This window comes from Sander vitreus, chromosome 1 (assembly GCF_031162955.1).
Source record: "Sander vitreus isolate 19-12246 chromosome 1, sanVit1, whole genome shotgun sequence".
NCBI lineage: Eukaryota > Metazoa > Chordata > Actinopteri > Perciformes > Percidae > Sander > Sander vitreus.
Genome location: NC_135855.1, coordinates 38,596,388 through 38,620,716, shown reverse-complemented (window position 1 = coordinate 38,620,716; position 24,329 = coordinate 38,596,388). Strand labels below are relative to the sequence as shown.

General features: G+C 40.1%; 1 protein-coding gene across 3 annotated transcripts in view; it reads right to left on the bottom strand.

Moving 5' to 3' along the window:
• The window catches only part of LOC144521039 (uncharacterized), a 35,502-nt gene extending 12,647 nt beyond the window's left edge, over window positions 1-22,855 (bottom strand). Inside the window, exons 1-3 of one of the 3 annotated variants that reach the window (XM_078255274.1) lie at window positions 22,645-22,855; window positions 6,839-7,174; window positions 682-1,111 (exon numbers count right to left, since the gene is read on the bottom strand). In XM_078255274.1, coding sequence (XP_078111400.1) covers window positions 682-1,071 — 390 coding nt within the window. In that variant the 5' untranslated portion in view covers window positions 1,072-1,111; window positions 6,839-7,174; window positions 22,645-22,855. Of the gene's footprint in view, window positions 1-681; window positions 1,112-6,838; window positions 7,300-22,644 lie in introns of those variants that run through there. The other 2 variants (XM_078255285.1, XM_078255265.1) reach the window with 2 other exon arrangements.
• Window positions 22,856-24,329: the final 1,474 nt, after the last annotated feature.

The window sequence follows — 24,329 nt, the reverse complement described above, 5'->3', positions numbered from 1 at the left end:
TTGATACCATTAGTCCGGTGTTAACACGGAAGGTTAACGCCCACAGGCGCTTCAACGTGAGGTGGCCATTAACAGCCGATAGAAGCTGACGGAGAAACTGATCGCAATCGACAGCTTCACACGTGGCTCGCCGAGCTGTGTGCAGCTGTGTGGCGCCTTCATAGATACATGAGACCCAGCAGCACCAGCAAACCATGAAACCTGGGCACCATCAGATCCTCTTACACTGTTGGATATCAGCAGGCCGGCTTGTGAAGCCTCCCTGCAGCTACTCTCAGCTGTAGTTACTTTTTTAGGGTGCATCCACTTTCTTCCTCGATCTTCCCTGTGCTCCTTACATTTCTGCTATGTTTTCCAAGTATACATTTTTGCCAACAGCGAGGCAGACAGCAGCTTGTGGCCTTCAGCGGTATACTGCAGGTGAAGAGTAGTCTGGTGCAACGGAAGTACATTTCCAGGATAAAGCCGGACATCCGGCGCATGTCAGGCTTTGCCCTCACCTTCTGCTGTCTTGTTAGTTACCATTCCTAAATCCCTTCAATGCCATTCAACAATTTCCCAAAGAAAAAAAGAAGAAAATGTCGCGATACTATGCTGTATCAGTTCCTATCCCCCCCACCCCTAAAAGACATTAGCCCTCAGTGGAACGAATAATAACTGTGCAAATGAAAAACATCTCACCTTCTGTGAGAATAGTTCATTTTCAGTGTCTGGCTGAGTCTTTTCACAGAGTCCGTCCGAACCAGCGCTGTGTGCTCTTTTCCTGGTCGAATGATGCTGTGACTCCACAGAAAGCTGCTCACAAACAGACGTAAATCCCTGAACCGGAGTGACCGCTGGAGAGTCAGCATTGACCCCACAGCGGCCTTCATCTTTACAGTCACAGTAGTCCCTCCTCCTCCTCTGCTGGGACTGGGAGCAGCTTTTAGGAGACTCTTTTAAGGATGAGGTGGATGATGGCGGCAATGGCAACTCCTCTGCATGCTGAGGACTTAATCTCTTTGGGCTGTCGTAGTCATCCTCATCGCTGGCGAGCCAGTCAATGGAGTAATCCGAGTCCGAGGTCGACATGTTGGAGCTGGACTCTCAGCCAGCAGAGAGCATCACGGACCTGCCGGGCACACAAACACACCTTTTGTCAAACGACATATTTTCAATGTGTGCGAAACGTTTTTCTTTGCAGTGTGTCCCACAAGTGGCAAGTGTCTTTATTTCCGACGAGGGCCCAGCTGGGGGCCAGTCAAAGACTGATGGCAGCATTAATGTAGAGCCAAATAGTTTCTGTGATGACAGAAGCATGTACAGAATCGCAAAATTGAGAATTTAAAATAGCTATAAAGACAGATTTCATAGAGCCCTACATTAAGTCAGCGCTAGATGGTAACTGGAGATTTAAAAATATGACTACGTCTAAAACGTGATTTACGGTTCTGCGGAGGCTCCACTCAGAGCTTTCTCCATAGCCTACGTACAGTAAGTGGCCTGAAGGTTATACTTGTGCATTGGTGTGTGCGTCGATCTAATAGCAGGGCCGGCACGTGTGTGTGTGTGTGTGTGTGTGTGTGTGTGTGTGGTAGAGCGAGTGAGAAAGTGACGGTGATTAGCTTCAGAGTGAGTAGCGAAAGAACAGGAGAAACAACGTGTCTCTCCTGTTCTTTCTGACCACGGTGGGAAATCTGTAGCAGGAGAAGTTAACCCTCTCCTTGATTTCATGTTAATGGAGAAGGAGAATCAGGAAATGAGTCGGGGGGGGGGATGCAACGCCACCAAGCCACGGCCGAGCGACATGCGTCACGGCATTACATTACATTTTTCGAGAGGTGCACGTCAGGCTACGGCGTAGAGTCCGTGTCTCCACGTATCTACGTAGATTTAACGCAGAAGCATAAATCACGCTTAAGTTTCCAACGGAGCCGCTCCGCTGTCACTAGTTTTAAAAAACTTCCTAAAAATACATTAAAACAATTTCCCCCAGTGGCTCAGCCCTGGTGGGGGGAAACATAGGCTTGCCATACACATGGGGGGAACCCTGTACTGTCAGACAGAGTGGAAAGAAGTGATTTTAACAACATTAAAAGTTACTTCATGAGAACACAGAGGGCCCTATTTTAATGATCTAAGCGTACGGCGTGAAGCGCCTGGCGCAGGTGTGTTTAGGGCAGTGCTAGTTTGATGGCGGAAAAAAGGGTCCGTGCGCCGGGCGCATGGTTCAAAAAGGTTGTACTTAGTGTCTTCATTAATCAGAGGTGTGTTTTGGGCGTAACATGCAATAAACCAATCAGAGATCATCTCCCATTCCCTTTAAAAGCCAGGCGCGGTTGGACCTTGGCAAATTGCTATTATGATGGAGGATTTGCACTGTAATATTTTTATTTATAATCTTCTGCATGTGTGTGTGCTGCTGTGCGTCCCTGTGTGTGTAACAAGCATAGTGCGCACACGCTGTGCATAAGCCTAGACACATTTTACTAATTTGCTGTTAAAATAACAATGAAATGCTGCGTTATTGACTTTAGACCAGGTTTTTGTTGGTCAATGGCGCGATCACTTCCCGCTGCCTCAAGAGAGCAATACGCCCAGAATGCACCTGAACACACCTCCCTGTAAGACCAGCACGCCCATGGGCGCACAGATGGGCGCAGGTGCATTTGCTATTTAAACGACGCGGACGCTGGACGGGAAACTGACAACTGCATCGGTCTTAACCCTTGTGTTGTCTTCCTTTCGACCATGTACTTGTCGTCCTGAAAATCAACACTTTTTCTGACGTTTTCGTCTCTTATCAACATTTTTCTCTCTTTTTTCAATGTTTTTGTCTCTTTTTACGTTTAGCGCTTCTTTTCACTACCATTTATAAACACCACTAACACCAACTTATTACCAGTTTTACACTCATTTTTGGAATTTATGGTCAGTACACCTCATTTATAGGAAATTATACCTAATTCTAGAGTTAAAAAAAGAAATTATGAATAATTTAGACTCATATTAAAGGAAGGAAATTTTTTTTATAAAACACCCAAAAGTCAAGGAAAGTAGAGATCCTATATTTTGTTGCGCGATGTATGGAATCATCCAAATTAAGGTAGTTAAAAAGAAACCCATATTTCTGATATAGACGTTTTGAAAAATGGGTCACATTTGACCCGAAGACAACAAAAGGGTTAAACTAGCAAAGACACTTGCATCTGGCTTTGTGCCGCGCTGGGTGCAAGATAGGGCCCTTAATGTTTAAGAAGTTAAGGAGAAATGTAGGGGGGGTGAATCGAGAGTTTAAGGGGTTAAACAAGATGCATTAGGAACATGCAGCCTCATTAAGACTTATTAAAAGTCTCAATAAACACAGTTATACACATGGGTCTAAACATAATGGATTTCAGTCATCGGTTCTGGGAATTGGCAGACATTTAGGAAACTGCTATAAAAAGGACGAAACAGATCTTCTCTTTATTTCAAAGTTTATGCATGTAGTCAAAGGCAGCAATCATGTCCTCTGTATCATTTCTGGGAATGTTGGGTTTTTAATAATTTGAGGAGTTTACACACAAATCATACCTCATGTTTGTTTGGCTGATCTCTAGATCTTTAAATGTGACTGCTCTTAGGTATAAAATAGTGCTGAAAGATTAAGAAGAAAATCTTTTTGTCTACAAAGCAGCGAATATATGGCATAACCGATGAATCAAAATAGTTGATCTTGTGTAATGGTTTAAAATTAGCCTTTTTTTAAATATAATTTTAAATGAAATAACTTTCACTTTTATACAGTGGGTTTAAAGAGGTCACCTTGAGCTCTGTGAAAGGCATCATTTTCTAAACTGAAGGTAATGAAAATAGTAGTTAGTTGTCAGTAGCAGGAAAAATAAATACAAAATGTAAAATGTAGGTATTCAGTATTTCTCCAGGAGAATTATAATCCAGGCAAAGTGGGGGAAAGCATTTAGAAGCAGCATTTAGATTAGAGTTTACTATTATTTCCATTATGGATTAATCTGACAATGATCTATTTGGTTCTTTTCTCGCTCAATGGATCAATCATTTGGTCTATAAAATATCAGAAAATAGGGAAAAACGTCCTTCACAATTCTCCAAAATCAAAGTTAACGTCTTCAAAAGCCTTTTTTTCCAACCAAAGAACAGCCCAAAATCCCAAAAATGTTCAGTTTACTATGATAGAAGGATAAGAAAACCAGCAAATATTCACATGTAAGTAGCTTAATTGTAACAGTTAATTATTGGCTAAAAAAAAAAAAATGGCATAAAAGGGTAACTACTGTTTTTGTGTCTAAGTGACTGATGGGAACAACAATCTTTGACATTGGTCCAGTATTAAGCAAGATCGCTGCAGTCGACAGCGGCGAAACAAGCTACAATGTAAGTTAATGGGGCAGTTGTCCAGCTTGTATTTACCTTCACAAAAGTGCTCGTTTGGCGCCGACAGACTCAGATTAATATTCTAAGTGTCTGACAACATTATGGGAAGGATTTCTAAGGAGGTCGACCTTTCTGTTAAAGATTAAGATCCTTTTTTCAACATAAAAATAGCCACGAAATTGTGTGGCTAAAGCCACCAGACTCCATGTCATTTTAGCATCGTAAAATACACTTAATTCAAAGTCAACAGAAACAAAATAAAACTATGAAAAGCCGTTTTGGGTCGTCTTTCCACTTTTCCAACCATCACAACTCTAGTTTTGGTTGAAATGAACACATAGTTTACCGAGTTACATGTGAAAATATGTTGGCTCTATACACGCTAAAAGTATTGCTTTATTAAATGGAGTCTGGTGGGTTTTGCGCCAGCGACTCCAGAGCTGTTTCTGGTTAAACTGAAAGGTCTCAAAGAGGTTTTGAAGGTCTAGCTTGTCCAGGTTGAAAAAAAAAAAACAACCTTTGATCAGTTATTAAAATGGTTGCAGATTCAGCTCTAATTTAGACCAAATATAACTGAACAGTTAAATGAATAAATAGGGGATTTTGACCTCAGTATTTTCTTTTTTTAAATCCTAACTGCAGCTCTGGTCTAAGCTGCTGTATTTTGTTTACATTCCCAGTATACATGAAGCCTGAATCCTGCAGACAATACAGCACAGCTCCCCGGGATGACTGAACATTCAAGCTAGAGCCCGACCGATATTAGGCATTTTCCAAACTATCTATCTAACTGCAATTATTGCACAATTCAGAACATGCCAACCGTAGTACATCTTTAAGACCCGAGTCTTCTACGATGCTGACAGGTCTGCAGTTAGTTGCCACCCGTTTTGCAAGAGCTGTAGTTATTTTTTGGGATTTGGTTTCATCCACAGGTCGGCAAGTAGCACTCTCCAAAATAGTACTTTGCCTGAGCCAGCTAGCATCAACCTGAGTCACGTTAACTGTACTACTATGCTTAGCTCGTAGGTGGTAGCTCCAGCTTGACGTGCTTCGGTGATATTTTAATTCGGCTTTACACAACGTGCATATGGCTTTCAACTTGTCTACGAGCCGTCCGGGAGTTTTGGAAAATAAAAAGCTCCATTCAGAATTGTGCTGCTGCTGTCTTTCTCCATCATGCCTGCAGCCTGCAGCAGCAGCAGGATGTGTTACGAGGAAGTATGGCAGCTAGATGATAAGTAAAGCTGCGGCAAAGGGTCAAAATAGTAGCCTAGCTAGATTCTAGTGATTTTAGAACAGCTAAGGGGCGTTCTTAGGCACGACGCAAAGCCGAGTGAAGTGTAAAATAAATTAATAAATGGCGGCATGTGAGCGTTATGCTCGGCCCTTAATCGCATCGTGATTAACACGTTAATGCTGACAGCCTTAATGCTGACTGAACTCATAAATAACTACAGATAACTAATGTTAGGGAAATCTGTTTTGTTACGCGTTTCTGGATTATTATTTTTTTTAAATATATATCGGCGGATATATCGGAATATCGGATTTTTAAATCACCAAATATTTGTATTGATATCGGCCTTAAAAATCCTTTATCGGTCGGGCTCTAATACAGGCCAGTAGATTTAATACCCCTCCTCTGCCTCTTCCAAATGGGCAGCTCGTCAAACATTATGTAATTAAACACATCCAAACACATGGACCTGTTTCAGTTCACATGCACATACGCTGCTGATATAAGTGACATGGTCCATCATGTAGAGCCACACATTCATTTTCTAGAAGCAAAACATAAAGACAGATTTATACCCAGAAAACACATCATAGAGTACATTTAAAACATAATTGATTTTAAAAAAAGATGCTGCGGAAACTTAACCAGCAGAGGACACTAAAGCTGCAAAGATTAATGGATTAGTCCTCAACTATTAAATTAATCGCCAACTATTTTAATAATCAATAAAACGGGTTGAGTCGTTTTTAAAAAGGAGGACGTGTAAAAATTCCAGCTTGTTAAATTGAATATTTTTTCTAGTTTATTCTCTCCTCTGTGACGGTAAACTGAATATCTTTGCGTTGTGGACAAAACAAGACATTTGAGGACGGTATTTTGGGATTTGGGAAACACTAATGGACATTTTATTTTTTACCATTCACAGAAAATAACCGACAGATTAATAGACAATGAAAATAATCGTTATTACAGCCCTACAGCTCAGGACGCAGATATGAACCTGACCTGTGTGTGCTCAGCGCGGTGCAGAGCTGCAGTTATCAAACCGCAGACATCACCTCCGGAATCCGGCTTTTAATGTGTGCACTGCAGCCTCTCAGCTCCGCGGGACGGACCTCTCTCATTATAATGATGAAATCTAATGAACCCAGGTGAGTAGTGAGGGTTGAAAGCAGTGAGGCGCGCGTGTGTGCATGTGTGTGTGAGCAGCAGACCGTCACTTACCAGAAGTGAACCGTGTGTTTCCCGTCCGGCTCGGAGAGTTGAGGACATGCAGCGGACAGGACCGAGCTCACTGCTTATGGAGCGAAACCATGAAACCAGCAGACGCAGGAAGATAGGCTATGGAACGCCGAAAACGTGTACGTTCCATAGAAGGCGGGCGGGCGGGCGGGCAGGAGTCCCATGCAGCCCGTGCAGCCTCTCCCTGGGCAACGTGTCCGAGAGGGGCGGGGCACAACCCTCTCTCCTCTCTGCGCCGGTCTGGAGCTCCTCACCGCCCCTAACTGTCTCTCACAAACACACACGCACGCTGTCTCAGGAAACTGTCTCTCTTTCTCTCTCACAGGCACACACACATACGGTAAAGCATTGCGGAAAAAAATTAAATAAAATCAGTTGGAAACAAAAAGTACACACGTGTTTACGTCATGACGAAACAATGTAGGCTACCGCGTCACGCCCACGACCCGTGTTCCTTCAATTAAGCTCTCCCGTTGGATCAGAGTCACACTGCAGCACGTGACGAGCGGAGGGGCTAAATTAATGCTGCATTAAAGAACCTTCTGGAAATGTCCGTCTTTGTACCTATTTTTCCATGTTTTTGTGTCTAAGTGACTGATGGGAACAACAATCTTTAAAATTGGTCCAGTATTGAGCGAAAAACGCTGTAACCGGCAGCCATGAACCGGGCTGCAATGTAACCCTACAGGACAAATGTTCACCGTCAAATTTGTCCACTAAAAGTTCCTATTTTGCCGCTGACAGGCTCAGATTATTATTCTAAGTGTCTGACAACATTATGGAAAGGATCCCTACAGAGATAGACCTTTTTGTTAAAGAGTAAGATCCTTTTTGTTTAACATTAAACAGCCCAGAAATCACCATCGCCAAACCCACCAGAAACCATTTAAATTAACAGTAATTTTACCATCGTAAAACACACTTCATTAAAGTCGAAAGAAACAAAATAAAACTATCAAAAGCCATCTCGGTTCATTTTTCCACTGTTCCAACAGTCACCAGTCTGGTTTGGTTGAAATAAACCCTCAATTCACCCATTTACATGTGGAAATATGCTGGTTTCATACACGCTAAAAGTATTGTTTATTTAAATGGAGTCTGGTGAGTTTAGCGATGGTGATTTCTGGGCTGTTTCTGGTTAAACAAAAAGGATCTTGTTCTTTAACAAAAAGGTCTATCTCTGTAGGGATCCTTTCCATAATGTTGTCAGACACTTAGAATAATAATCTGAGCCTGTCAGCGGCAAAAACAGAACTTTTAGTGGACAAAATTGACGGTGAACATTTGTCCTGTAGGGTAACATTGCAGCCCGGTTCATGGCTGCCGGTTACAGCGTTTTTCGCTCAATACTGGACCAATTTTAAAGACTTTTGTTCACATTAGTCACTTAAACACCAATGCATGGGAAAATAGAGTCCAGGTCGAAATATACCATAGTTACCCTTTAATGGGCCTTGAGGTGAGATTGTCAGCTGCTGTCAAGAATGAATTTTGAAACTAATCTTGTAATATTATCTTGTCTGTTCTGCAGACCTTGTTTTGTGAGTTTCTTTCCCCATCAGGAGAAATGTATCCGACTTACCATGTGTAATCTGTTTGTTGCTGTAAAGTAAACCTATTGCATTCAAATAGGTCAACTTCTTCAGAGCTTAGAACGGTATCATTCAGTGTCAGTGTCAGTGTCAGTGTCATTTAGCTGTGATATAACTTGAGAATCACGAGGCGAGAGGTTCCCACATGGCTGCATTGAGTTGTTTATCTCACAGTAACAACAACATAAAGACTTAGAACACTTTGTGAAAGAGTAAAATCATTTTTGTTTAACCACAAACAGCTCAGAAATGGCCATCGCCAAACTCACCAGACTCCATTTAAATAAACAATACTTTTAGCGTGTATAGAGCCAGCATATTTCCACATGTAAATGGGTGAATTAAGGGTTTATTTCAACCAAACCAGAGTGGTGATTGTTGGAACAGTGGAAAGATGAACCGAGACGGCTTTTGATATTTTTATTTTGTTTCTGTCGACTTTGAATGAAGTGTGTTTTACAATGATAAACTTACTGTTTATTTAAATGTAAACTGGTGGGTTTGGCAATGGCGATTTTGGGGTTGTTTTATGTTACACAAAAAGGATTTTAGTGGACAGAAATGGGAGGTGTGCAATTTCCCAATGACTGACATTGCAGCTTGTTTTGCGGTCTTGCTTAATACTGGACCAATTTCAAAAGCTGTTTTTCCCATTAGTCTTAGTGTTAGACTTAGACAACATAGGACAAATTTAATAAAGATTTCTGTAGGTCAACAACCCAAAATTCCTGACAGCTTCAGTAAGAGCCTGGTGACATGCATTCGATCCCTGGAGTTAACAGTGCTTTGTGTTAAATCCTCTGCCTTCTCTCTGGTGGCCTCCTACCCCTCGCCTATCAGTTGTCCACTACATAGTCTGCTCCTTTTTTCTCGGCAATGACTTGCACTTCTACTCAGCTTAAGACCACTGAAACCACGATCGTTCAAGTGTATCATATCCTGTTAGTGATAACATTACACTGGAAGAAGGGAAGAAAGGAAACCTTGAGCCTTTTGCACATATTTGCCAACAATGACCTTCAGCATTCAGCCATTCACCGAAGTATAATAAACAATGGACTCATTTAATTAGTTTTTTTTTCAGAGAGGGTTTGGATTTTGGCCTGGGCCACTCATGGTGAACATTCACTGGTAAGTGTGTTTAATCGTTATGATGCACAAGCAGACAACGAGCTGTCTAGGTGTCTAGGTGTTGTGTTGAGGGAAAACGTGCACATATAACGTTTGGAGATTTTTGACTGAGTTCAAGGCTGTTATCCATCTGTTAGTCATAGCCTTTGTGCTGTAGTGGATACTTAGGTGCAGCTGAGTCATCTGATGAGTCAGAAAAAAATATAGTCAAAAATATAGTCTGGATCAACGGAAGTACATTTCCATGAAAATTGCCTGTGTGATGCCATTCTCAAACTCTGTTCACTTCAGGAAAACAACAACAAACTTCGAGCTACACGCTGAAAAATTGCAAGTTTTGAAGAAAATTTGGACGGTGCAACAAGGCAGGCCTGCTTGGTTCTTTCGGGGAATGATCGTAAAGATTTACAAAGAATATGTTTACAGCATTTCCTCTCAAACTGGGATGTTTTGGGACTGATTGGTAGGATTGCTGTGAACAAAGTACACACGACGATACACTGGTTAGAGCTAATGAGGTTTAACCATGTATACAGCTAATTATACATAGTTCACGTTGGGGCTCACCCAGTAGAGTGTGCGCCCCATGTAGACTGAGTTCTTTGCAGCGATTCTGGGTTCGAATCCTCCGCGCGGCCCTTTGCTGCATGTCATCTCTCCTCTCTCTCTCCCCTTTCCTGTCTTCAAGCTATCCTGTCAATTAAAAGCCCCAAATAATCTTTAAAAAAGTAGCTCACGTTACTGTATTGTATCAACAGTTAACTTCATTTAATATTGTATGTGGCGTTTTCTTTTGCAGGGTGCAAATGTTCCACCAAAACAACTTATTTCCCGAGACTATTTTGCAGAGCAATCGTCGCTGCGTCCAGAGCTTAGCGCCGCCCAAGACGATTGTGATTGGTTTAAAGAAATGCCAACAACCCAGAGTGTTTTTCTTCTATCCCAGAATATATCTGTGTTGTAGCTTTTTGTTTTGTTTTGTCGTTAAGATCGTGGGTCTTTGTTTTGTTGATGTGGAAATTATCGTATATTGAGAAATGCTAGCCTTTGCCCCAATTTTTTGTCCCAGTGCAAATCAAAAGAAAACGTACACCCAACAGTATACATTAGGCTTTAGTATTGACAATTCATTTATAAAATACATCATTGAGCACTTAGATCATAAAGTGCTAAGAACATTTCTTGACACATTTTACAGTCCACAGAGCGATCAGATGGTAACATCCACAGGGTGAAAGGTCAACTGGTACCTGATATTTAATGAAAGACCTGATACTGATATATTGGCCTATCTCTAATCTCTGTGTGTGTGTGTGTGTGTGTGTGTGTGTGTTAGTGGAGGGAGTGAAATCCTCAAAACCACATAATCCTATTCATCCGTAATTAAAAGGGATTTCGGCGGCTGCCCTCCTGCAGCGTCTGCGAGATGAAAAGCCAGTGATCGATGCTATGTCAGGTCTAATGATGCGCACTAAGTGAAGTTGTGTGGGAGCTTAACCCTGAGGTGCAAACACACAAAGTGTGTGTGTGATGTGAGGGGAATAGCTGACAGTGGAGGGATTTAAAACACAAGCTCTGTCCCATTTTAATAATACAAACTAACTGTAAAATTTGAGACTGTCCTCCCGAAAAACATTCCCATAGGTCGTTTATTTAAGCAGCAATTACGACTTATGTTTACGTTTAAAGCGGCGCCCTCTAGTGGCTGTAGTCATTATGATGGAAGCAAAGCAGGAAGTAAGGTGACGAAGTATAAGAGCGTCAATGAGGAAGGTTGGGGTGGTGGTGGATGGGTCAAACATAGGACTTTCACCCAGGAGACCAGGGTTTATGTCCCATTTGAAAATAAAAGTAAACAATGAATTTTTTAACTAAACAGAGCAAACTGAGCTACTACACGATCAGCGTCACGTTCTTAACCAGAAGTGAGGTAGTGTCTCATTTTACCCAAACCAGCGTTTTTGTGCCTTAACATAATCAAACTGCGACCGTTTTACACGTTAGTCTTGCATTGCCAGTCAAAAGAACCAAAGAATAATCTATAATATAAAAGTATGAAACCTTAAAAAAAATTATTTTGTCTTTGTCTGTCCACAGACTCCTTCACATGGCTCAGAATCAGTGTGTGTGTGTGTGTGTGTGTCTGTGTCTGTCTGTGTGTGTGTGTGTGTGTGTGTGTGTGTGTGTGTGTGTCTGTGTCTGTGTGTCTGTGTCTGTGTGTGTGTGTATGTGTGTGTGGCCCTTTACATGTGACTCCAGATATATTTCAACACAGTTACGTAACTCTGATCCCTCTCTCTCTCTCTTCTTAAAAATGTCCTGTTGCATAATTTGGGGGTTGGGCGAATTAGAGACTAAAGTTAACCTACTGTGTGTGTGTGTGTGTGTGTGTGTGTGTGTTGATTTGCCTAAAATCCCTTTTAACAGCACAAAATGTAATTCTGAATGAGAAAATGGAGGCAATAGAGCAAGCTGGTTTAATGAGATCTCTGTGGGAGTAATTTAAAACTAGTTTGACTTCTTTATAACAATGCAAAAATATAAAATACTACTTTAATAAGTGATAGGCCTACAATAACAAGACTAAGAGCTATTCGTTGTGCTTCAGTGTGCAGTGTGTTCCCGGCGTTATAGGAGCATTTTTCAGGGGAGGACTAGCCTCGCTTTGCCAGACCATCCACACGCTGCGGAGCGCAGGAGGGTCTGGCGACTCCACACTGCATTCTGGGATGGGAGAAGAACGTGCTCTGGTTTATTGGCATTTCTTTAAACCAATCACAATCGTCATGGGCGGTGTTAAACTCTGCATGGAGCCGCTGCAAAATAGTCGTAGTCGATAGTCTAGCTATCTGTCTGGATTTACCCTGCAGAGATCTGAGGAGCAGTTAACCATAGTCCTCAGAAATCCACCGGAGTTTAAAATACCAACAAAAGAGAAATCGGAAGGAAACGGACATCTGTGAAAATACACGCATCCGGCGGTGTTTCCTGCGGCACCAGAGCAATCCTGGAAGTGGAACGTCGTGGCTATAGACTAGGGGAGGAAAGTCTCGCTTATTACGCTGCCCCCAAGTGGCCAAATTATCAATTGATACATTTAATATTTGCTGCGTCAATGAAGGAAGCATTCAGATTTAACTTTTATTATGTATGTGAGCTGATTTACAGTAACCTGCATAGCTGAATCTATCTCATCCACACTTGTTGCCATTTTAATGGCTATTTTCTATAAAAACAAAATTCAGTCTGTGGCACAGGAAGATGACGTCCCAATTCTTAATCCTGTCTACAAAGCTCTGATTGGCTTAGTAGTTTTTCAAACCATGAAAACAGCCAACTTTGATGCACCAGACATGACTCAAGGGTCTGGCATGCAAAGGGGTAAACAACTGTGGTTTCACATTAAACAGTAATTACTGACAGATCGGTGACAGTCTGATATTACATTACATGTCATTTAGTTGATGCTTTTATCCAAAGTTACTTACAATTGCTATACTGTATATCAGAGGTCACACACCTCTGGAGCAACTATGTGTTAAGTGTCTTGCTCTGTGATACATTGGTTGATGTATCACAGTGGGACTTGAACCCAGAGCTCCTACACCAAAGGCATGTGTCATGTCCACTGTGCCATCACTATGTTTTGCTCCTTTCAAAATAATATCAACTTTCGGTAAAGGAGATTTATTTTAGGGCAGACGCTAAAAAGATATCAGCACATCACAACACATCTACACATCACGTCAAAACTTCTAGAAATGTATTCCACTTCTGAATCCTAAAACAATAAAACTAACTCTCGTCATCTGGAGAACAAAGCTCAAGTCGTTTAGGATGTGTGACGATCACCACATCCATCAACTCTGGACACTCTTGACTTCTCTCGTAGCCATAAATCAAAGCTTTACGACAATTCCAGGAAAATTCTGGATCATACCGTGATAAATGTTTTCTCGCCGCCCTACTGCTGTACTTTATGGGTTTTTTGTGAGAAGTGTGTTCCACAAAAGACTGCAGAGATAACCTATCATCATGTTCTGCAATTGAAACAAGTATTGCTACTGCGCTTATGTAATATATTGAACTACTTATAGCTAGCGCAGCCACTCATGCTGCTCTAAATAAAAGACCTTGACGTCAGAACCTGAACAGGAAATATGTTGGATGAGATAAGAGAGAAAAGTGGGGCTGAGCCAGAAAGTCATAGAGAAACTTGTTTACAACAAGACTGGACACTCGATAACAATTATGCCTAAATACAACACTAAATTTGAATGTAGTAATAAACATTTTAGTCCAGGCATTATACAACATGACCCCATGCAAATTGCAACAGAAACTCTTTTTCATTAGGCTGTTCTCATGAACCATTCGTACATATAGCTCGGAAAAGTAAAGCACTGTAATTCACAAGTCTTCCACCTATTGTTTTGCAGTATGCACCACGTTGACTGCTGCTGTATATGAACTCTGGTCAGCGTAAGAAGGAGATCTGCGTGGGTGTGTGGGTCATTAAACACAGCGCTTTCAACCCAGGTTAGCATGTTTAAATCCAAACCACAACCTTTTTCCTAAACTTAAAGCACTTTTCCACTTCGGTCCCCCTACAGGTTGGAAGCGGAATTGTCCATTACCGCTGTCATAATGTCTCATTATGTCTCATTTGAACTACAGATCCGCTACCCTATCTGGCAAACTTGCATAGTGCGGTTATAGCCGATAGAGGGCCGCAAAGCGAATGCAGAAGTGCTGTTCACACTGTTACGAGCTGATGAACCACTGAAATGATTTTGGAAACATTATTTTAAGGTACATTATTTTGGTGCAAGTTTGCCAGATCGGGTAGCAGATCTGTAGTTTGAATGAGACATAAGAATAATGGTGATGGTAGCCTAACGGTAATGGACAATTCCGCTTCCAACCTGTAGGGGGACCGAAGCGGAAAAGTGCTTTAGTGCTTTAACTAGTCGTTTTGGTGCCTAACTCTAACTGCCGTCGCTGAATGACAGTCACCTTAAACTTAACTGCAACGGATGCTGAAATGGTCGGGACCTCTCGGTGCCCTTTACCGGCTCACAGTCACCTTTTCTCGGCTAAATGTAACTGTAAAGACCGCTTAATTTAATTGTCATTGTGATCGGTGGTCACCTGACCAGCCGGCGGTCGCCTAATTTAGTAGGATATCTTACGAATTGGTTTTCGCACGATATCATACAGACACGTTTATGACACACGTTGTAATGAACAACCGGCAGACAATGCAATATATAAGATAAGGGACCCCTTTTACTCCACTACTTTTACTCAGTTATCTCAAGACTCAAAGCTAATAAATCCCCAGGTGCAGACGGATTCGGTTCAGAGTGGTATAAGAAACTGAAGGAGGTTTTGACACTTATTTTATTAAAAACATTCAACTGGGTCCTGACAAAAGGGGAAACTACTGCATCATGGAAGGAAGCGATTATATCAGTTATACCTAAGGGAAACAGGCACAAATTAGACTGCGCAAACTACAGACCAATTAGTGTGCTTAATTTGGACTATAAATTATTTACTTCAATTATCACAAAAAGACTTGAGAAAATGTTACCCCGAATAACAATATGGATCATACAGGTTTTGTTCTTGCGCGTCAGACACATGATAATATTAGAAGATCTCTACAAATTATCAGACATATAAATCAAAATAAAATACAGGCCATGTTGGTTAGTTTAGACGCGGAAAAGGCGTTTGACTCGGTCAGATGGAAATTTCTTTTCAACGTTATGGAGAAATTTGGCTTCAATCAAGTAATTATTAATACATTAAAAGCCCTTTACGATAAACCATCAGCTAAGCTAAAAATGAACGGAGAACTCACAGACTCATTTTTACTAGAGAGATCAACAAGACAGGGCTGTCCCCTAAGTCCAATTCTATTTGCAATTTTTATTGAGCCACTGGCACAATGGACTAGACAAAACAACAAGATCACAGGTATCAATATGGCAGCAGGTGAACAAAAGCTGTCCCTGTTCGCAGATGACGTGCTTGTTAGCCTTTCAAACCCAACGGAATCTCTGCCAGCGTTGATGTCTATTTTAGATGAGTATGGGTACTCACGATATAAATTAAATAAGAAAAAAACTCAGGTTCTTAGTTTCCATTTTGATTCCCCTCAATGTCTTCGCTCCAGGTATCATCTAGACTGGGACAAAAATTCTATAAAATATTTAGGGATTATCCTACCTTTAGACATATCAAAACTAGAAGAAATTAACTATGGCCCCCTCAAAAAAGAAATTATAACAGATATCAATAAATGGAACTTGAGCCCTTATCTCAATATCAGTTCTCGTATAGATTCGGTTAAAATGAACATTCTACTAAGACTTTTATATTTATTTCACTCGATACCAATAGAGAAACCAGAACCGTATTTTAGAGAGTGGGATAAACTTCTTTCCAGATTTATATGGGCAGGGAGAGACCAAGAATAAAATATATAACTCTACAACTGCCAAAAGAGAAAGGGGGACTAGCCCTCCCCTGTTTGAGAAATTATTATAGAGCAGCTCAAATTCGGCCATTAGTGGGATGGTGTACTCCAAATTACAGATCGAAATGGAAAAAATAGAAATGGCAATGGGAAAGAGAATACCAGTTAATAGTTTGATTGGAGATCCTTCATTAACTAATCACCTCTCGGACCCCAACAACCCATGGATAATTGGCTCTTTGACAGCATGGGGTGAAATACTTAAAAAGTATCAATTGAGGAGAGAAACTGAAAGGTTTAAATGGTTTGCATATGATCCAGATTTTGTACCGAATAACTACGATACAAGGTTAAAAACCTGGACAGAAAATGGACTTACAGCATATTGCACACTCTTAGGTCATATCAGGGTAAAGTTCTGAGTTTCCAGGACCTAAAAGAAAAAATTGGACCGCAGAACCAGGATCACTTTAGATATTTGCAAATCAGGGATTTTACGAGCAAGAAATTCCCAAGGAAGGTTGCCTCAGGGAGGGATGAAATTCTTAACATTTTTCAAAGAGCCTACAAGAATGTCCCCCTCCAAAGATAATATCCAAACTATACTCAGCTTTTCAAAACCTTAAAAGTGATCATACTGTGGATATCAAGGAAAGATGGGAAGCACAGGGAGACTTTACAATCTCACAAGAGGAATGGGACAGGACTTGCAGACAGCAGTGGTCAGTGACAAGCTCCCCCTCCTGGAGGGAATTCAGTTGGAAAAACGCGACTCGATTCTTTTGTTCTCCAGCGCAAAAGACCTAGGCTACTATTCAAATCAGACTGCCTGTTGGAGGTCCTGTGGGAATACTTCAGCAAATCATTTTCATATTTTTTGGAGCTGCCCCTCCGTGGCTCCATTTTGGAGAGAGGCTCTTGGGGTTCTGGAAGCTGTTTTTAAAAGGAAAATGTTTTTAAGTTTCATGTACTTGTGTGATCTGGATGGGTTTGAATATGCAAAGCGAGACAAATACCTTTTGAGGGTGTTGTTAGTGGGGTGTAAAAAGGCTTTGACCAGAAAGTGGCTTAAGAAAGACAAACCAACAATAAATGAGTGGATTGATATAATTTATAATATACATGTTATGGAGAGAATTACATTCAAACTACGGAACCAAAATGATATTTTTGAAGAGAACTGGTCAAAATGGCTTAGCCATTGTAACTGTAAGACCTGACTTCATATAGATCGCAAAAATAAGGTTGAATCCTCTTAATAAGAAATGTTTTTCCCCTATTTTCGAGCAGCATCTTTATAAATGTATGTATGGTGTGCTTATGTTAACTGCTGTTTTACTTAATGCACAAAACATCCCTTCGTCATGTCTTGAATCCTTTATCAAGAAACGGTTTTTTTTCTCGATTTTCAAACAGCATCTGTATATTTTTATATATGATGTGCTTATGTTAACTGCTGTTTTATTTAATGCTCAAATCCTCCTCTCGTCATGTTATGTTATGTTGTATGTTTATGTTAAAAGAAAACTAATAAAAAGTAAATAAAAAATAAATAAAAAAAATACTTTGTCAGATTTTCTGTTGCAAATTTTGGGAAATTCACTCCTTTCTCTGAGTCCTTCCCAAACATTTTTCAATTGTTTGGGAATTCAATTTGTACATTTATTTCATTTATTCATTAACCCTTATGACAAAAAAAAATATATATATATATATATATATATATATATTTTTTATATATATATATATATATATATATATATATATATGTATATATATATTTTTATATATATATATAAAATATATATTTTTTTATATATATGTATATATATATATATATAAAATATATATATATATATATAAAATATATATATAAAAAAAATAAAAAAAAAATATATATATATAATTTAAAATTTAGATTGTGTAGCTTTTAGCGTTGATTAAAATACTTTTCTAGCCAAAAGAAAGACATGACAGTAATGTTACATAATTCGCCAGCACAAAATATATGTACCTTGTGTTTAGAGTGTATAGAGAAATTAAAACACAGCTGAGAGAAAACATGATTTTAGTCCTTTTTTAGAACAGAACAAGGGGTCGTGGTTCACTGTAGCCTCTTGTGACTGAAATGAGCGTTACAATAACAAAGAAAATGATTCGGACAAAAAAGAAATTCACCTGATAAACCCTCTTTTTGTTTGACAGATGGAAAAAATATATATTCAGGAAGTTACAAAACAACTTTTATCCCTGGAGGAGGGAAAACTATTTAGATCAAACTGGATCACCAGAATTGAGTTTTCTCTCACTCTGCTCTCAGGGCTTCCGTAGTTGGAAAAGGCCTGTGTGTTGTTGTTGTTTTTGTTTTTTTTTTAAATCCCAGAACCTTTGCTCCAGTTTATTTTGCATGTTTGTTCTGCTGGATGATCGTTCCAGCTCAGATTAAATATGAAGTGTCCTTGAGTGCTATTCTCGTCCTCCTTTCACCATAGTAACAAATGGACAGAAGAGCAGGTGGAGCAGCTCTCTGCTGCTACAGCGTCATGGTTTCTATTTTTCTCCAATGCACACACATAAGTTCCTGCATAAATGTCAGAAACGTGGAAATACAAAGTTTAATGACAACACAGTACGTGTTGCTGCTTGGCTATGATTTTTAGACGTTGTGTGTGTGTTTTCTATCTTTTAAGCAGAAAAGACTGCCCTGACTCATATACATTCCTTTCATGGTATCATAACTACATTTGTTTTAGTGCAGTGAAGACACTGTTTCATTCTTATTCTGTCTTTTTCTTATTGTCAACAATTTCCATTAAAGCTTTAGTGCGTAATTTTTTGATATTAATGAACGCCTGTTACATTCAAGCCATTGACAAATGAGTTGCTACAAAGCTAATTAAGACTATCAGCTCCACACAACTCTCTGTATTTCTCAGTATGGCTGTTTTCAGAAGATTGTGGCGTCCGGTGACTTTCCCGGCGCAGAAACTCGAGTGAAGATGATGACCTCTTCTGAAGAGTCCACCATGTTTTTTTATCCTCCGTGTCCTCCTTGGCTACTAGCAACTGTGTGGAGGAGGGGTAGCGGTGCGCGATCACAGAAGGCTTGTATCACGTGGACGCACCGACAGTTTTGTTGTCCTTACTTAGAATTCCTCATGGGGGAGACAGAAACTACACACTATAGCTTTAAATCTGAGTGTAAAAAAACCAACAAGTCCTCCAAACCATTTGACAATATGGGTTGTTTGTGAATGTCAGTCGTAGTAAAGGTCGCATTTTTAAACACATCTTTAACGTTGTGAAATGGTTGCAGTTTGGTTATGTTTAGGCACAAATACTACTTAGTTAAGTTTAGAAAAAGATCGTGGTCTGGGTTAAAATCAGACCTTACTTCACTTCCGGTTACGGTGTTAAAGCCTAACTCTCGCCAAAATGCAACCTAGGGTGTTTTCATGCGATCATAGTAGTGCCCCTATTACTCTCATTCAAAAGGCCATTTGACCAGAAAACGAAAATACGGTCAATCTTAACAGTGATGCTTCTGTCCTAATTATGTTTTTAAACGAAAGTTTGACTCTTGTACATTCACAAAAACACCCTAGGTTGCATTTTGGCTCTCTTTGCTCTTTTGCAAAGTTACTCTTTAATTTACATACCATGTCCATCATTTTTTAGAGTTTTGTATAAAATAAAAAAATAAAAACAGAAAACTACTTAAAAATGTTATTTGCTGCAAAATAAGCAATTGTTTTTACAGTGACAATAACATAGATTTCCTGTGATGTAAATAGGCTTCCATATTTGTGTTTTTGTACACTTTAGTTTTTGGTTGTTTAATCTTTAACAACACATTATATTTTATAAGCTGAGCCAATGTTTTCTAACTTGTAACTGCAGCTGAAAGATAAGTGTAGTGGAGTAGAAGTATAAACAAGCATACAAGTACAATAAGTACATTTTTGAAAGAGGACACGTGTCATTTTTTCTCAAATGGGGGTATGCGTACCCCTTGGTGTACTTTGGAGTATTGCAGGGGTTACATAAGATTTTATGTTTATTTTTATATTACTATTTTTTGGGGCATTTTAGGCCTTCATGATACAGGACAGCTGAAGATGTGAAAGGGGAGGGGATGAGGGGTAATGACATACATTTCACATTTCACATTTCACATACATGCATGAATTTGGTTATTCTAAACATTTAAGGGAGCATTTAAGTGTTTTTCAGTTACAGTATTGTTGTTCAGTAAATCACAACATCAAAACACTGATATGTATACACCAGTGGTGTAGTCTAATGTATTTTAGCGGGTATACTGTACTATATAAATATATGGACCAGAATGGACATATGGGGTCTGAGTGTTCTCCCCCAGGGGAATTTTGAGTGCCATTGTGATACACTTTAATGCACTAATTTACGGTGGAAATCTCTTTATTTAGCCTATGCGAAGGAAAACACAGAATGACAATTCAAAATATATCAAAAATATAACGGAAAGTATGTTGTTACATTTTTATTTCTATCGTTGTATTGCACATTTTTAAGTGGGTATATGGAAATCCTGGAGCTTTCTTAGTGGGTATACTGCGTATACCTGCGTATCACGTAGACTACACCACTGGTATACACATTATATACTTTATACATGCAGTAGCCTGACAAAGGTTACATGAGGCCTCTGCTGTCTGTTCATCTACAAATCGCAAGAGTACTCAACAAAAACAAAATGCGAGTCACTCCGGGACAGAAACCTTTCGACTCGCCTTATTTGACCCAAGACGTTCAGCCAGTTGCACCATAGGTTTGAGGTGCTGAAGTATGCAGCTCACGTGGCCTATGCAGACACACTCAGTATAACATGAGGTTTAATTCACAGTTTTGGCAGGTGTCCAGCTCGTCCTCAGGAAACCCCACATCCTGCTGTTGACATAAGGCCATTTATTGGCCTTCTGGGTCGAGCTGACATTGTGGGTTTTGCAGACGCAGATATAATGGAACAAACAGACTTGATCCAGAGCTCTATCAAAACAGAGACGGCTGTTTTTTACGGCCATTCTTGTCATTTGTTTTGATTGGTGTGTGTATGTGTCAACTAAATTCTCACATTATTTAACACGAGGGAAGTGTTAAACCAATCCAAACACCATAAACGTCCTGTGTTACTTTACAAGCAGTTGTTTGTGCGTCAAACTTTATCAGCTGGTAAAAATTGGACCAACATGTTGTTTCATTTGTTGCTGTTTTCGACTCTCGGCTGATAAGGAAAAAAAACGACGTAACAGACGATGACCACGCCGACGACAGTGGTGGATGGGATGGCGATGAAGATAACGTTACACACCTGTGCCTGTATTTGCAAGAAATGTTTTCAGTACGTCCTCACAAAAAATGTTTTCTCTCTGTTAGATGTCAGCTCTCTGTTAGGTCCTTTAACTTGAGGGGATTGTACCTGGAAAGTCTTGAAAAGACTTTGAATTTGATGTTTAACCCTTGTGTTGTCCTCGGGTCAAATTTGACCCATTTTCAAAGTTTTTTATATCAGAAATATGTGTTTCTTACAACTAAATTGCCCAAAATATAACTTGGATGCATGCATGTTGTATGGAAGCTATACAACATTCTTTACAAAGTGAAAAAGCCCATTCATTGTATGACTGCTTCAGGTTCACAGGAGCTGACAGCAGGTTGTGATAACATCGCCATCAAGAGGAACATGGCAGTATTACAGCCTGTAGTGTCTGCCCTTCAAATATAGAGTGAAGTTATTTTAGATAGAAAACCATGACAAACTACTAAATACATGATACATGATGTCAGTTTCACATTAAGTGGGTATATTTCAGTTTCTCTTTGGCTAAGAGTGCAACTATAACAGCATATATTAGTCATGTGGTCAAACAATGAGTAAAATTGGAAAGAACAAGTTTAACCCTATAATTTTGAAGGGGGAATTGAAAGGGAAATTTCAATTGTGGCCCTTTAATATTCCAGAACGTATGAGAGAAGCCACTCTTTCTTTTACATTCTCAACCCTTTTGTACAGCTGCAGAGCTTTTCTGCTGAGTTTTCCACAGGTTTACAAACGATGACCACAACCACAGGCTCTGAAATTCATCACCAAACATCATTTTACAAACCTTTTTGACCCTAATCTGAGCCCACACACACGTGCTCAGTTGTCTCTGCACATCTGCAGCATGTATCAGGCCGCAGGAAGCTCAGTTATGTAACTTAAATCCCCCTACAGTCTTTCAAGGAATCATTCCTTCAGCTATTCCTGGAAATGTTTCTGGTGCCAGTGCAGACAGTGTGTTGGAAAAGATAGATAGTGATAGCAAAGCATGGTCAACAAACAGGGGCTGAAAAGCTTGTATTTAATGGGGAAAACATGTATTCAGTTGCAATAAATAGTTTTGAGACTGTCATCCCCCACAATATGCTCCCATAGGTTGATTGTTCAAACAACAATTATGTTTCTAGTGGCGGCGCCCAGTAGTGGCCGTAGTAATTATGACGTGGAGCAAAACAGGAAGTAAGGTGACAAAGTATAATGGCGGATTTCCACTTACTGCGGATCGGCTCCGCTGCATGTCGGCTCCGTGCTCCGCCGTCCTTCAATACCCACCAGGTCTGTATATGTTGCAGAATGGCTGCGGCCATGAGTGACAGCTGAAGTCACTAGGACCCACGAGATCCTGCGAATTCACGTATGATCGTGCGATATAACAGGATATAGTTTCTATTAACAGAGCCACAAAACCAACAACAGTTTGTTTCCATTACGACTTCAGGCCTGTCTCCGCCCATTATGACGTTTTCAAGGTGTAGTGCAGGGAAATATGATCCGCTGTGAGCACGGTGTATTTTATTTTGAAAATTAAGCGGATGTTTTATTTTGCTTCTGTGCTCGACTTCCTGTCCCGCACTATCTGCCCTGTGCTGAATTACTGCGGAGCTCTCTGGCGTCCTGCAAAAATAGAAGCTCTGCATATCTGCTCCGGAGGGCTGCGGATCGCCCGGAGCTGGGACACAGTCGGAACGCAGCCGTTCAGCAGTCAGTGAAAATACACACATTGACCGGAGCGGATCTGCAGACATTCTGCAGTTGGTGGAAATCGGGGGTGAGAGCAGCAAACACAGGACTTTAAAAATAAAAATAAATGCCCATTTTTTTTTAAACTTTACAATACAAAGGAATAAAAGGAGTCATGTATGTTCAGCGTCACATGTGTAACTGAAGTGAAGTAACGTCTGTTTTAACCCAAACCACAATCTTTTCCTAAACTTAACTAAGTAGTTTTGGTGCCTAAACCTAACCAAACTGAGAGTGTTTCATAATGTTAACGGCGTGTTTAAAGCTGCAACCGTTAAGTTCGCTGGTTTAGATGTGAGGACGGAAAACGCTCCTCTGGGTCATATTAGAGGGTAGGAATAAACTACCTATATTGTCGTATTGTTTGGAGGACTTGTTGATCGTTTTGTATACACTGTATGAATATATATGAAGGACGTCATGCTCTCTCCTTTTGATTGAAAACAATAATTCTTGGTTTTAATTTAGCTTCTTTTTTCTTTCTTTGCTCTGCTTTGAAATTATTAAAAAGGTCATTGAGGCCCCACTGACCCAGTTTCACTGTCATCTTACACAACACACACACACACACACACACACACACACACACACACACACACACACACACACCCGCATGCATGCAGACTGCAGACTGTCCAATAGGAAGCTCTGAATTCCCATGATGTTTCCACACAGCGACACAGCAGAAACAATGATGCGTTCACTTGTGCAGACATGTTAGAGGCTGCTTCTGTACATCGTGACCACACACACACACACACACACACACACACACACACACACACACACACACACACACACACACATATATTCATATACATATACAACACAACATCCCGTACCACCACATTTATTAAGAGTTATGTACAGAACATATGTAGCTTCTGTGTGGATTTTACAGGTTTTCTTTTATTCAAGCTCAGTGAAGCGTGTTTGTCTGCAGCTGCATTAACATTCATTGAATAAATATTGTATAAATATAATTTCTACTGTTCTTCTCCTACATGCAAACAAATAATATAGTGTGGAGAAGAATGAGTGTCCAAGTGGGACCTGAAAAGACAAAGACACACGTTAGTTTAGTTTGTTCACATTCTGTTTGGTTTATTTGCATTAAAGCTTTCTTATTCTTTAATAAATTATTCAATGTTTTATATTGTA